The sequence below is a fragment of the Canis lupus genome, chromosome 36 (assembly GCF_048164855.1).
Source record: "Canis lupus baileyi chromosome 36, mCanLup2.hap1, whole genome shotgun sequence".
In the NCBI taxonomy this organism is placed as follows: Eukaryota; Metazoa; Chordata; class Mammalia; order Carnivora; family Canidae; genus Canis; species Canis lupus.
Window position 1 is genome coordinate 15627338 of NC_132873.1, and position 15910 is coordinate 15643247.

The window sequence follows — 15910 nt, forward strand, 5'->3', positions numbered from 1 at the left end:
TTTGGACTCCTTGCCATCTCTGCACAGTCTCCTCCATGTATCTCTCAGTGTGGCCCACGAACCACTTCCACCTAGAATGCCTGTTACAAACGCAGGCATCTGACCCACAGCCACTTTGCACATGCTACCTCATTATTTCTTACACATTCTGCCATTTGAGCACCCAGTCCAAGTGCCATGTGGCAAATGCTTGAGTCCTAGAACGGCTTAAAGCAAGAGTGCAGATGTGCAGGTTCTGAAGACAAGGACCACCCAAGCCAACTTAGCTGCAGCCCACACAACTGAGAAGCCAGTGTTCAATGGATCAAGGCTAAGAAGCAAAAGTAAAACGTACAGCCCATGAATCTGTCAAGTATCTGGGCCCCAGAGGGAACAGGTATCGTTGGAAAAGTGACCCTTTTGGAGTCACTTTCTAAAATGCCAATAACAATATTTCTTCCACTCTTAAAATTTATTTTAACAGTGAACTAAAGTGACACTTTCCGCCATGGTGAGCAGTCAGGTAAAGTCTATTGACAACTGAATTGTAGTCTTTATTAAACTTATTTTACAAACTTATGTCTGCTAATACGAAAAGGCTACTTTCACTTTAACACGTGCTTTGTAGATTTACACCAGCAGTAAAAAAGGCTTCGGTTGAGTAGAGTTTGGTCTTCAAAAATGTGACTACATCCTTCATCTCCAGCCTTTCCACCTCCCAATTAGGGACCTTGCCAAAGAAAGGGGAAAATTATCAGTTTGCAAGAAGACGACATGTAAAATAAAAACTAGTTTTGAGATCCACGCATATCAAAGTAACATCGAGGCAAATGTTTTTTTTTAACACAAGCGTTATCTTGTAATTACTCATATTTTAAAGGCTTAGGAAGACTATATGCTAGGGTTGAAGAAAGCTCTACCAGTGAAAATTCTAAAAACTTTAAAGGTTTTCTAAAGGGCACAAAAACTCATTTCTTGGGATAATCTTCCTGAGAATTTATATGATATCCATTATGGGGAAAAAAGTCTTAAGTAGCAGCCCATTAAGAAAAACATGCCATCTTAACCTCAGTAATTTGTACATAATCCATGCTTGGATACGAAAGCACCAAATGAAGATGAGAATGTTTACGCTTCACATTATGTGCAGGACCAACTGAGTGGCATGTAGATAGTTTCCAACATTAATATATATAAGCTTATTCATAAGGTTCTTGCTCCATACAGGAGAGACATGTGAAGAGGCTGGCCAAGCAAAACTGTGGAGCTCAGAATCAAAATGAGCTGTGGGAGGGAAGAGGAAGCTGTCTCCTCTCATGCCCATCCAGCTTTTCCTGGAGACAAACATCCTACGAGCCTCACATCGGTCCATGAAAACAACGCTTAAATTCACATCTTTTCTTCCTTTGTTCAAGAAACTCTGGAAATTGAATATGATGTCATAGGTCTTAAATTAAATAAGAAAATGTATTTTTTATATTTTTCCTCTTAACAAAAAAGAATAAAGTTGATCAAACATAGTGTTTATAAAATTCCTGGTAAATAATAGTTACCAGTTGAGTAGAAACCACATCATGCACAGAAATGTTCTTTTCTAAATAAGAAATAACTAAAGTACTTATTCCAGTACTGCTGACAATTCCTCTAGGGTCCTAGTAACCAAGCTCAACCACAATATCCCCAGCAGAATGGACATCAGTAACTGAAAAGTATTTTGTTTGCATTTTTTTCTTACCAAGATTACATGAAAACCCATTATTTTCAAATGTCGCATTTTCATGGCAAGGAATCCTTTGGGGTGGCCTAAATCCAAGCAGTATGCAGATCTAGGAACACACAGTATAGCTACCCTGAAAATGAAAGTGCACAAAAGGAGACCCGTTACCGAAAGTGCACAAAAGGAGTGAGATTACATCTACACTCATGCTGCATTTCCTGTTCTTTGGAGATTTCAAATTCAAGTTCTCTGCTGACCACAGTTGTCACCATCCTCTACCTCATTACTTACCTCTGCAAATACTCCAGTACAGCACTGTAAGCATTTTAAGGCTTTCCTATGCAGTGTTAGTCTCTGCTATAAATATAATTATTTATGCTACTAGAAGTACTGATGTAGATAAACCAAATGGCAAATGCTCTCCTTCTACATATTGTCTCCTGGAGAGAGAAGCATTTAAAAACCAGAATGAAGAGAACAAATACAAAGAAAAAAAAAAAAACACTAAGAGAAAGGCCAGACTGTTAAAAAGATAACATCTGTATGTGTACCACAACTTGGAAGGTGTAATTCGTTTTTTTCATTGTTCTTGACCTTTTGGAAAGATTAAGCCGGTTGGAGAAAAAAAAAAGGCATTTGTATCCTTCCTGTCTTCCCGTATACTTTGGCTGTTATGTGAGATAACATAAAAGAAATTTTATTTTTTTAGGAATGCTCCTATTCCTTACTTCTTCTCAGTACTTTAGGCTGAGAGCTACTGTATTATTAGGCTCAAACAGTGGAGTACCCAAAAAAGAAACATTCTCTTTCACAGAGGTCAGAGAAAAAGCCTTTCTCTCAGGGAAGATGGCTAACAAGTATAGGGAAATCACAGTGAAGAAGATGGCCAAGGAACAAGCTGGATGGACTCAGAAAAGGGTAAAGGGTACAGAGTTGGAAGAGAAAGGGCAAGGATGAGCAGATAAAGTGTGAATCCCTACAGATTTCCTTTCTCTACCTCACACTACTGTATTTATGTGCATGTCCTATGAAGCAATGGGGATAGAAGTTCCTTGGGGTCACGATCCATGTCTTCCTCATCTTTGTGTGCCCTGAAGGGCCTAGCAGGGCCTTTCCACAAAGACTGACTAAACACAGGGTGTGTGCAACGTGACCCGAAGCATCTGCACTGAGAGTTTCAATTATGTTAACGCTGCTTTATTGTACTACTCGGCTTTAAAACCTAATTTGTAAAAATTGCCTATTTCATTACATGGCTCAACTCCAGTCCACTAACGAATGCTTGTGTTTACACCTAAGCAGTAGATTAATGGTTGCAAAGTCCCTTGGTACATCACAAGCTCTACACAAATAGAAGGTCTTAGTACTGTTACTGCTATCTAACACGAAGTCTATGAGAATTAAATTCAGAAACTCAGCAAATGAATATATGTCAGTAACCTTCGAATATCTGCAGAAGTTACCACGCTGGAAAATGGAAGCACTTGACTTCTGTTAATATCCATTCTGACTTCAAAATCTGAAAGAAAAAAATTAATTTTTCAAACATCCCTCAAAGTGATTTTGTTTCAAAATGTAACTATCACTACCAACAATGATAATGGCATCAGACAAAACATATGATGAGCTTACCATGTGCCAGACTCCAATCTGGATTTTATATGCATCATTTATATCATTTATATGCATCATCTCACTTATTCATCACAGAAACCCTAGGAGGTGGACACTATGTTTACTGCTATTTTAGGGTCAGGGGGATGGAGGCAAGAGCCTTGCAAACACAGCACTAGTACGTACAGAGCAAGAATCCAAACCTGGCAGTCCAGCTTCAGAGCCATAACGCTCCACTAACCTACCATGGACTCATATTTGTGTGAAATAAATGAAAATAAATAAAATACCATAGAGGAAAATCACATAAAGTCCCATACCGATACAATAATTATGTGGCAACTGTGTATTTTTTGAAAAGCATCCTTCTCCCAGAAGGCTTCTTAGCGCATCTGTCACCTTCTCATGTGGATATAATGGTGTGGACGGTGGCGGTAACAGTTCTAAGTCTATGTCCATGTGACAAGAAATATCAAGTTTTAGGCAAGCAGCCAAAATACGAAGCTTGTGAGCATTCCTCTCAGTGTCATCTAAAAAAAGGAGAAAGAAAATACACATAGAGTTAAGAAGAAACATTAACGCCACACTTAAAACACTGTTATTAATGCACCTAAATTCCTGATGATCTGTTTATCAGGAGAAATCTCTCTGTGTCCCCCTAGTTCCCACAGTATCTAAATTGGTGCCTGGTATTTGAAAATGTTTTACAGTTTAAAAGATCTTTTGAGGAGATTTATAGTCTAAACTCTTCACTGAATGATGAGCAATGCCCAGGAAAGTTCAAATGCCTCATGATTAAACAAAGGCAAAGTTGGGACTCGAATCCATGTTTTCTGGGATTAAGACTGATTCCCCCACTGTGACTGCTTAAAAAATCAGGATGTGTTACTGTTTCTTTTTCACAATTTGATTTTGGAATTTCCTAACATTGTTTTTAAAGGAATTTAAACTTCTCTATTCTCAGACACATTACTGAATTTTGTATATCTAGCTGAATATTGCTTTTCTTTAATACTAAAGACCAAAAATCAACAATTAACTTCGTCCCAGGAGTAAATAAGTTAACTACTTTGGGAACTATTTGACTGCTTGATCTAAGAGCTTGTGTCCTCCCCATAGGCCAAGAGTCACAAAGTGATTAGGGCTGCAAAAGCTGACTGAACTGGGCTCCAAACGTGACATATAAGGATTAGGAAGTACAAACACCTCTGATCAAGGCATACAGAACACCGTGAATATGTAGCCTTTGCACAGGTGCAGACAGTGTAAATAAAAGGAACAACGGAGATGTGTTTCTGATCCTTGCCTTCTACACCTAAGGTCTGTCATTAAAGGAGGCTGTGTAGGTTTCCTGTTTGAGGCACTGACCTCTAACTTCATCATTTTGCATCCTTTCCTGAGTAGCATCTGCTCTGCACATTTTAACTAACTCTACTTCGACTATGACCCCATTCCGAATCACAAGGTAGCTAGCTAGCAGGACTGCCTTATTTTGGGCACCACTGTACACTGACACTGTACCTGATACCAGCAGCTCATTGATGACGTCCTTTTGGAGAAGTGGGTTAATAAGGGCCATGGGAAAATGGTTCATCAAGCAAAACGAACACACAGCGTTCAGTAGATTTTCAGAAGAGATGTGGTGAAGATAACCAGTCAGAGAGCTAGTCATAACTTCTTGGAACCTTCAGGGAAACAAAGAAAAGTCAGCTTTCAAATATAAACAGAAGACAAGGCTGTGGTAGGGAGATAAAGTACCAGAGAACCAATGGCTTTAAGGAGCCCAAAGAAAGGAAGTAAGAAAATCAGGCTGGCAGTGAGTACTCGCATGTCTGTCAGGTCAGGTGGCTACCTCAGAATAAATATATATGCTCAATAAATGTTACTTAGCTACCACTACATGTCTTGCACAGAGTAAATATTTCATAGGCTTTAACTCATTTAGTTACTATTAAAACTTGATGGGGTAGGTATTATTAATCTCATAATAAAAATGAATAAACAGGTTCAGAGAAGTTGAGGAACTTCTCCAAAAACAAACTACCATGAAATAACAGAGACAGTGCTGGAATCCAAGTTGTCAGGCTCCAGAGCCTTTTAACCATTCTCTTGACTTTTACCATGAGTATGTCTATAAGGTCTGGAACACTACCACAGTTTTATAACCAATAAAAATAATCTAGCTATCAACACTGAGTTAAAAGAACCGTAAAGTTAATCCTACCACAAAAAACTAATGTTATACATTATGGCAAAGCAGTTAAGCATGAAGAGAGGAAAAATCAAATTAGGCGGGGTCATTTTACCAGGGTGACACTGGTAATAAATGGCACAGACAGGTTCTGAACCCAGGTCAGTCAGTCTTAGGACATAAGCTATTGATCATTATGTAAGAAAAAAAATGACGATATACAAAGTACTGCGATAGCACATAGGAAAGGAGGTAGATAGAGCAGCTTTGGGGACAAGGAGAATTTCACTGAGTGGAAAAGATGGGAAAAGGGAAGATTATCTGAAACTGAGCAAAGAAAGGGGAGGCTTGCAAACGGACACTATCTGTGCTGTTGTCAGCAGCTGGCGAGGCTAAGGCACAAAGCAGTGATTCTTACAGAGAAGGCAAGTATGCCCTGGAGCAAGCCTTATGCACAATGCGGCTGTACAGAAAAGGGCCTCAGATCAGCTGGGAGGTCCCAGGGGCAGCAGCAGATGGGGGAGGGAGGGAGTGGGAGGCTGTGGCAGGCTAAGCAGGACTGCAGGGGTTACTATGGGGTGGGGAGAAGGGAACAGGTCCAAGGGACAGCAGTGAGGCAAGAAAGGATGGGCTGCAGATGACCACATCTGGAACCTGAGTGGGTGGTAATCACCTCTCCGATCTCATCCCACTCCTGTATGTCATGCTTTTGCACACCCAATTGTGTGTCCTTACCTGCACATGTTCTGTTTCTTTCCTCCCTGACTTGAATATAGTGTCCCTTCTGCTCACAATCTTCTTTCCTGCTTAGCTTCCTAAGATTACCTCCTATTTCTCCACCTTTTAAGATCTGCTTAGGTACCACCTCCTCCAGGCAGCACTGCTTGGTGTTCATCCTGAAACTCCTCATCACCAGGCTTGCATCCTGGCACATCCTCTATTGCCATACATGCTGTATAAAATCTATCACTCCAATTTTCATGCTGTCTTTGCCAAAATTCATGTCTACCTTATCCATTACACAGAATCCTGGTAAAAAGGATAGTGTGGTGGGGTGCCTGGCTGGCTCAGCTGGTGGGGTGTGTGACTTGATCTCGGGGTTCTGAGTTCAAGTCCTATGTTGGGTGTACAGATTGTTTAAAAACAAACTTACATAAGGAAGACTCAAAGAGGAGAATGTTAGTAGAAAAGGATTAATCAAGAATAATGATGCACACTAAGTTGAGTACATTAAACATATACAGCTTTTTATATGTTTATCATACCTTAATAAGGTGGTTTAAAAACTCATTTCACATAGTTTTCAGTAAATGGTAAATAAATGATGGAGGAGGGGAGGGAGGAGAAGCAGCAAGAAGAGAGGAAAAGGAAGATGTATGGTGACCCCACGCAAGCCACAGAAATTCGGGAGTTTAGGAGCACACTGAGGACCAGAAATGCAAATCTGCAATTATCTATATGGTGATAAGTATAGATCAAGAAGAAACCAAAGGCCTAAAATGACAGCTTAAATGTTAAATGTTTTCTTTCTTGGGTTTCAAACCCAGGAATGCACTCTGGATTTAACACACTCTCTTTCTCAGAGGCCACCACATAAATAAAATGATGAATGTACCACATGTGGATATACAATGTGCTAAGCCAAATTTTCTACCACTCTCTTCTAGTCAACTTCCCAAATGCTCTGAGTTAGCCCACTTCTCAAATCTCTGCCACTGCAGCCAAAGACACCATCATCCTTTCTCTTCCCTAGAGCATTCATTTGGTACCTCCATTGATTGCCTTCCTCTGGAAGTCCAAGATGTACCTCCTTAAGTAGACTAGACAAACAGGGAACATGGTGTAACAAGGTGGAACAGGTAGTCTCTTGGGATGCCCACAGTGAGCTGGAAAACTCCCTAACCACCCAGCGTTTGATCTCCTAATACCATGGAACACGTGCAGCTGTTTCTGGAGTTTTAGTTACCACTCAGCTTGACAGTGTCCACGAGGTGCCGGAGATACATAGGAGGCAGCCTCTTAAGAAAACCAATTCAAGGGAGTAGAGGAAGACAGACTTTGGGGAATACTTTTCACTCTTTATTCTATGCCAGGTCTTAGGCTAAGTTCAGAATCACAAGAACCTAGGTCTAACTCTAGAGAGCTTTCCAACTGAGAAGCAGAGCCAGGCTTCCTGACGAATAATCACAGCTCTGTGTCAGGGCCCCACCAGAGCTTCATATAAGATGTGACAAGCACAGAAGCTCTGACGGCGATAAGCAGGAAAGGCACAGGAAATGTAGCACGAACTGAGTTTTTCAGTACAACAGAGGGTCCAGTGGGCAGCTGCCTTCCAGTTGGCCCAGCACCATTTCTGGGGTTATGTGCTCCAGAGGGACGGGCGGGTGACCCAAACTCAGCCATTCGGATTTCCTGTTTTGGAAATCTGAATCCTGACAGAAAACCACATGGACAGAAAGCCGCTGGGTCAAGTCACTTACCTGATGGCAAATGGATGGCCTGCAACTCTTGCCACCTAGACCCTTGGAACTGGCCTACGTTGTGCCTGGCACCCTGTGGCCTACATTGGAATTTTTTTTTTTTTTTTTGGAATTCTTTTATACATATCAACCCATTTAATCCTCATAACAACTCACTGTGATTAGAAACAACTCTTCTTTCTTTTTTTTTTTTTTTTTGAAATAACTCTTATTTCTTATCCCAATTTAACAGATGAAGAAACTGAAGCCCAAATTAGTAACTTGCCAAAAGTTAAGTAGCTAATGAATGGCAGAGCTGGGATTCAAACCTAAGCAATGTGTCTCCAAAGTCTGTGCTTTTAATCACTCCTCTAAAAAAAAGACATATTATATACATTTTTTTTTTAGTGAACCCAAACTGATTTACAGAGGGAGAATTGATGTTCTGGGTGGGAAGCAGAGGTATGAAGAGCTCAGTATGTCTGAGGAACTGCTGTATTTAATAACAGAAATGCATGGGTGTGGTTAAAAATGAAAATGATAGAAAGCAGTAGCTTGGGACCAAATGAATAGTCATGGTCAAAACTGAACTATGAACTCAGGAACTGAAGGAATAAGCTAGGAGAGTTTGAGATGAAGATTCCTATGCTGAATTAACAAATACATCATAAAGAACAAAGAAACAAGCAAGACAAAAAAAAATCACCAATAATAACTTCACAAATTAAGAATATTACATCTTATTTCTCGATACTGATGATGGCCATGGGTGTGTTCACTTGTAATAATGCACTAAGCTTATGATGGTATGTAACCTTTTTTTTGAAGTATGTTATATGGCAATTAAAAAAATTAAAAAAGAAGAGGTACATACTTTGGGGTCTGGCTTTTGTAGAAGTGATTGAGAGAAGAATACACATGAAGAATAGAAAGAATGCTCCTCATGTTTAGAGAGCCAGGATCATCTATCACTTTCTTCATGAACAAGTCCATCAAATCAGTATGTCGATAGCCAAGGTTTTCAAATAAAATGAGGAGAAAGAGAACCTTTAAAAAAGAATGAGGGGACAGAAAACTTTTTAAAATTATGGAATGCTACCAGTAATTTTCTTAGATCTCAAAAAATTGAAACAACAATAGAATTGTCCAGATGAATATTCCCTAAAAAGAAATAATTCTCTTTTCCTCACAAAATCTGTTCCAGTAAATCTTGAATCAGTCATTAAGTTAATAAGCAATCTCTTTTTATAAACTGAGAAACAGAGCATACAATGGTTTCCATATTTCCATTTCATTTAAAAAATAAATCCTTTCCTATAATGCTTTGCATGCAACAGATCTGAAAATTACTTTAAATATACCCTTTCTGAGGTTTTTCAAAATGACCAACTCAGTTTTGAACTATTCCCTCTTCCAAACCTAGACACTTCCTACATTTGCAACGTGTTAAGAGAGAACTCAAAATTTTCTCTATTCAATATGTAGTTGTACAAATGAGAACAGAGATGAAATATACTATGATTAAATTAAAATTTCCCGTTCACTTCTCATTTCCTTCTTGGAACTTCTCACTATTAGTATTTCTCTTTCCAAAGCCGATTTCCACAACAAATTCAATAAGCCCCTTACCCTCCAAAGTAAAGGGAACCTAGTGATCGAACACAATTACTACTGCCTCATTACAAAAAGTAGTTTTTAACCACAGGCTTCATTAGATGATTATATTACTAACACAGCCCCAAATTTAAAGATTCTTACTCCGGAAGAAACAAGACAACTTCCACAAGTAGAAGATAGACATGATCATTAAGCAATGACATATTATTCTTCAAAAAGCATAAGCCTGTCATCATGCATTTTTATTATTCTAAGTCTAAAAAAGAAAAAGTAGAAAGACAGAAATAATCTTAACTATCAAAAGTACCAAAAAATACTTTGCAAAACAGTACAAACTTCAGACAACTTTATTTTTCTTTCAGAAAGATGTGATAAGGAGCTAATTTTTCAAAAGTCAATTCAACATTGGAATATTTTGGTCTCTTTAACTGCTCTAAAGCTGATAGAGAAATACCCAGAATGTTAAATGAATTGATATGCTTCTTGAAAGCTTCTGGGGCTTATTCTAACCTGTTAACAAACTTACTTGTTTTAACTTCCAGATATCAATAGTTGTAGCCACATAATCTGCTATTGCCTTAAAAAGATTTAAATTACGGTACTGGAGGTCTCTGCAAGACTGCAATATGGTGATCAATACTTTAACAGGACATCCATGGATATTACCTTTAAGAATGAATTAAATAAACAAACAAAAATTACCAGATGGCTTTGAATGTAAAATCCAAGATATCTACACTCAATATGTTTGTTTCTTGAGAGAAATATTGCACTATATTTTGTAAAAGACAAAAACAAAAAATATAGGCAAAAATAACATTTAGATCTAATCATATCATTAGTTTTTGTTTGTATAACAGTGAAGCTTTTAACAAACAAAACAAATATAGTCCAGAACAGTAGGTGGGATGCTAAAAATTCCCCTTACCTATGACCGTCTTACTGCATTCATTCAGAAGTATAACAGAGCGGTGATTCATGGCAGCTAATGCCTCAAACATGTTCTGGCTATTCAAATCAGAAAATCTGTCTAATTCTCTCAAGGCTTTCATCTAAAGAAAAACAAAGTTTAATTTATAATTTGTGGCGAAGTAAATTAAAAGGGATAAAGTTTGAGCAAAATGACTCAAATAGATACCAAGTTGAATATACATATTAATATAAATAGGAGCGCCTGAGTGTCTCAGTGGGTTAAGTGTCCAGGTCTTGGTGTGGGATCAGGTCATGATCCCAAGCCCCATGTGGTGCTCCATGCCCAGTGGGGAGTCTGCTTCAAGATCCTCTCCCTCTGCCCTTCCTCTCACTTGCACGTGCATGAGCTCTCTCAAACAAATAAACCAATCTTAAAAAAAAAAAAAAAAATATATATATATATATATATATATATGTTTATATATACAAATAGATATAAGTCTACTTCTCTTACTTCTCTTTAGCAAAACTGAACCCCAAAACGCAACATCTTTCTAAAACCTGACTTTAGGAACTGATAGCAGGTCATAAGAATTTTTTTTTTCAAATCTTACCCACTAGAGAAAATTCAAAATCTGTTTACCTCCAGTTTCCTTTTAAGACCAACTGGCGCATCTTTTCCAACACATTTTATCACAGCTTGTAATGTAAAGACACGTTCTATTTTCCAGACTTTCTGATCAACAAGTAATCTGTAATTAGATACAATACCACAATCCCAGGATCCAAAAACCAGAAAAATTATTTTAGAAGTTATTTGGTCCAGCTCCTACTTTGAGGCAAGGCAGATGAAGCCGACAGAAATAACCTACCTGCCCAAGGGAGCATAAGTAGTTAAAGAACTAGGACCAGTCTAGCACTATTTCCTCTCACATTATTTTGCCATCATGAATAAACAAAACACATCAAGACATTATAATAAAATATCCCAATGTACAGTCAATGAACAAGGAAATTAAATATTATTCTCACTGACTTATGACATTAGATCGGTTGCATCAATTTTATAAATTACAAAATTTAAGCTCCTTTTTGGGCCCGGTCAGCAGAATGTTTCCTCCTCAGATGCCCAAATAACTATTATGAGCTGAATACATGCCAATTCTCTCCCAGCCCCCATCGGTTCTATGTTATAAGATCAATTTTGAATTCAATGTTACCCACACTTTTTTTTATGGTAGAGTATAAAAGAAGCATTATTTCTAACTTTACTTGATCTAGAAGCAAGGTTTTAAGTTTAATAAGGCATCAAAGACTATAACAACCAACAGTCTCTCCCCATCCAAATAAGGCAGGCCGGCTTTCATATTGGTTTTTGATTTGAGATATAAAAGGAATAGAGAATGCCACATGAAGAAAGCAGAGACAGTACTCACCGCAAGCCTGCTCGAAGAACGTCCACATTCTTACATGGCTTCATTGCCTCTAAAACGGCTGACAAAACTGAAAGACATTTCTCATCACACTCATTGATACGTTCCTATTGAAATATAATTACAAAAACACTGCAGATGACAAGCCCGTGGTAGACCACCTCACCTAAGCAAAACACTGAACTGAAGCTCTCAATTAAATGACTAAATATCAAACCAGTAATTCATAGTCAGCCCACAATAAACAACATCTTTGAGAAATAAAACGTCATATGTAGTGAATTTTCCAAATAACCAATATATACTTTTACGTTATCAACACTTTTTTTTTTTTTTTTTACAATTTACCATTACCATCACTTTTTTCCCCCATTACTATCACTTTTAACTACATAGGGAACAAAATCTACCAAATAAACATGGATATATTATGTGGTTTAAACACCCACACAAATAAAAATTCATTCTTAATGAATTGTGACATTTAGAAATCACAATAACATAAAAAGTTAAAAACTCTCATATACTTAATAACATAATTCTTGAATTCTATAATAGGATAGAACTATATGTGAGATCCCTCTCAAAAAATCTAAAAATTATTTAATTCTGATCACTGAGTTTAGAAGTCTGAGATGTCCACACTTAAAAAGTAAATAATTACTTCAATGAGCTATCATTTCTTCATCATATCTGGTACTTTAGTGAGATCAAACAGGACCCTGACTCCCTTGTTTGAAACCAAAAGTGGCTCCTCTACCCAATTTCATCTTTCTTCCAGTCCATTTTCCACTCATACAGTGATCTAAAATATAAATTTGAACATGTCAATCCTTTGCTTATAATACCTCAATAGATCCCCATTGCCAATAGGAAATTCCAAACTCCTTATGCAGGTATAAAAGGTTCTTTATGATTTAATCCCCCCATTTCCAGCCTCATGTCTTGCCACACTATACCCATAACCCCTGCTCCTCAACCATAATTACACAATTTCCTCCCTACTCCCTCAAACACAACCCACAACAGTCTATATACTTCAGCACCACTGAACTACTTTCCGTTCCCTAAACTTGCCAAACTTTTCTTCTGGATAAACGGGCAAATCCTCTGCCTCAGATATTATTCCCTTCACTATCGATCTTGCAACTCACAAACTGCTACTCACTGCCTGGATTCAACTTAGATATTATCTCCTGCTGAGCTTGAATCCTTGTTCTTCCATAAACTGGGCATTTGTTAATTCACCCAGCCCACTGACATCACTACAAATAGTGACGTTAACAGAAAGGTAACCTTGGGCAGGTCATTTAAGCCTCAATTTCCTAATTAGTAAGATGAAAGCAGTATCTGTTTTAAAGGCTACACTGAGGATTATATGACCAATTCTGTTTTCAAACTATATACATATTATCTCTGCCTCAAACACTAATCCTGTATCCTACTCCGGTCTCTTCTCATCATGAAGGCCTTCTCCTAAGTTGGAAGTCTGTTAATACACTCTTACAAGACTCTATTTTTCTTTCATGCATCGAAAGCACTCGGTGGCCATTATTTTGTTCATAATTATATTCCCTTGGGCTCTGCTCAGTGCCTATATGGTAAATATATGACTTATTAAGTGAATGTTGGTTATTTTTGTAATTGCCTACAAAATACCTGTCCTTCCCACTACATTATAAGAATCATGTCTCCTATATGTCTCTAGTGACAAATGTAGTAACTGATACATAACTGACACCAAATATACATTTTGTGTATGAATAAATGAATCCACTAACTGTTTGACCTTAGCCAAGTTGTTTAACATCACTAAGTCTGTTTCTTCATCTGCCAAACTGAGATAAACTTCGACCTTGCAGGGCTATGGAGAGGACTAAGTAAGTGTAGGTACTCAATAAATATTAGTTCTCTCCACTACCCTCCTCTCCTACCTTCAACTAACCAACCTTTCCTTATATATTTTGTATCTCTCCTCATGTTAGTATATTACTATTAGTCAACTCTGGCAAAGAAAAATGGTGTGAGCTTTCATCAATTTCCATAGCAAAGGAAAGGAAAGACCCGGTTAACTTAGGGTCCTTAAATCATCTATATGCAGAAATAAATATAAACTACCCACTCCCCTGATCATCTCTTCCAAGGAGGAAATATATCTTTATTTCCCCTCACTGGTTCAAGGTGTGCCAAACTGAGTAAAACGACATTTAAGTCTCCTTCGGATTTTACCTGGGCCACCCTCAGCAAAGTCTGTACCAGCAGAGTGTTCTGAGGAATTCCAAGCTTCACTATGGCATGAAGACTGAACAGTACGTGATCATAGTGCATGATCTTGGCTTCCCTCAACGTATGTTCACACAGCTGATGAAACGCAGGGTGGTTAAACATCAGCTGCTTTTCAACGCGCCTCTGGTCCTCAGACATCCTTTTGGCGACTGTCCACATTGCTGAAAAATAGTTACTACTGGGGAAAGTAGGTCCTTCTGAAAATATGTCTAGCACATCACTCAGAGAACTACACTCCTGAGACAGTTTTCTAAGGCTGACAGGGGATGGTTTTGTTTCCTTGGTGAGCACATCTTCATTGGAGGCCTCATGACGAAAGTTTATCTTCTTCAATTCGTTATCAGAGACAGAATGTTTTGAATCAAAGGACAGTCTTCTGGGACAAAGCAGTCTGTTGACTGTATGGACTATTTCAGGGCCTATGCCCTGAAAATTATCTCCTGACAAGGCGTCCTGAAAGAGGTATCTAACAGATGACTGCACTCTATTATCGAAGTCACCGAAGAGAAGGTTTCTTGGGTTCCAGTTTGAATGGACAATTTTTGGTCTGGAAAATCCCAGCCTCCTAGTTCTGCTTGTTGGAACTAACTTACTGAGGTTCCGTAAAAAGGAACCCGCTCTGTTAGTCATTGTGCTATCCACTCCAGTACTTTCAAATCCCTTTAAAGTAGTCTACCTAACACAAATGACACTTGTAGGAGTGAAAGAGAAGGCATGCCCGCTGTTTTCCTGTAGGGGAAGGAGTTATAAAAGACATAAGAAATCAAAGCAAGACTTTTATTTTAAGAAACGAAATCAATTTAACGCACACAAAAGTGGGAACCTATGGCGACATTAAAGATTAAAACGGGGGCATCCCTGGGGGGCTCAGCGGCTTAACGCCTGCCTTTGGCCCAGGGCGTGATCCTGGAGACCCGGGATCGAGTCCCACCCACGTCGGGATCCCTGCGTGGAGCCTGCCCCTCTGCCTCCCTCCCTCTCTCTCTCTCTCTCAGGAATAAATGAACAAAATATTTAAAATAATAAAGATGAAAACGGTAAAACTACTTTACCAATGCGGGCCTCCTCCACTTCTCCCACAATGTAGAAACTGTCTTTGAGAAGCCAGGTAAGTTTGCGGTCGACCGTCGGGAGTTTAAAAAATAAGTAAGTGAAATTTCTCATGAAAAGTGTTCCCACACGGTTTCCTATGAAGAAAGGGAGGGATTTCATGGTACCACCGCTTTGGTGATGTCGTCCATGAAAAAGTTCGGACGGCTGACGGATACTCTAACACGAAGACTTAGCAACGGCCGACCCCGGACTGTAAAGGACAGGGACTGAGACAAGTAGAACGCTGAGGAGAGGAAGCGACTCACCAAAGGGACAGTCGCATGCGGCCTGCGCTGGGGAGGGGACACACTCAGCCAGTATCGCCAGAGCTCCTCAAGGGTTAGGAGCCAGTCTTTTCGCAGCTGGGCCACCTACCATTAACCCACCGCTAAAGTCAAGCCCCAAGCAACTCGTTCGACCCTCCTCCAGAAGTCAAGAATCTACAGCGCGTAGCACCACCAACTGCTCCGCCTGGGCTCGAAGCCCACTCTCCTGAGGTCAGAACCCCGTGGTTCTATACCGGCGCAGCCATGACAGCTCCCCCCGCGAGCCGCGCGTATCGCGAGATTTTACGGATCCTTCCGAGGTCAAAAAGCTTACGTTCCCGGCG

At 39.1% G+C, this 15910-nt stretch overlaps 1 protein-coding gene across 2 annotated transcripts; it reads right to left on the reverse strand.

The window, feature by feature from the left end:
- Window positions 1-512: 512 nt before the first annotated feature.
- FASTKD2 (FAST kinase domains 2) lies at window positions 513-15868 on the reverse strand. Of its 2 annotated transcripts, none has more exons than XM_072813320.1 (13): window positions 15676-15868; window positions 15261-15395; window positions 14152-14937; window positions 11926-12029; window positions 11133-11241; window positions 10506-10629; window positions 10104-10243; window positions 8835-9007; window positions 4832-4995; window positions 3631-3840; window positions 3137-3215; window positions 1715-1829; window positions 513-709 (listed from the first exon to the last, which is right to left on the reverse strand). In XM_072813320.1, exons 3-13 carry the CDS (start codon window positions 14836-14838, stop codon window positions 590-592), a joined length of 2025 nt encoding a protein of 674 aa, XP_072669421.1. In that variant the 5' UTR covers window positions 14839-14937; window positions 15261-15395; window positions 15676-15868; the 3' UTR covers window positions 513-589. The 2 variants fall into 2 exon arrangements, with proteins under 2 accessions (XP_072669421.1, XP_072669422.1); XM_072813321.1 differs by having other exon boundaries at window positions 15567-15868.
- Between the last annotated feature and the right edge of the window lie 42 nt (window positions 15869-15910).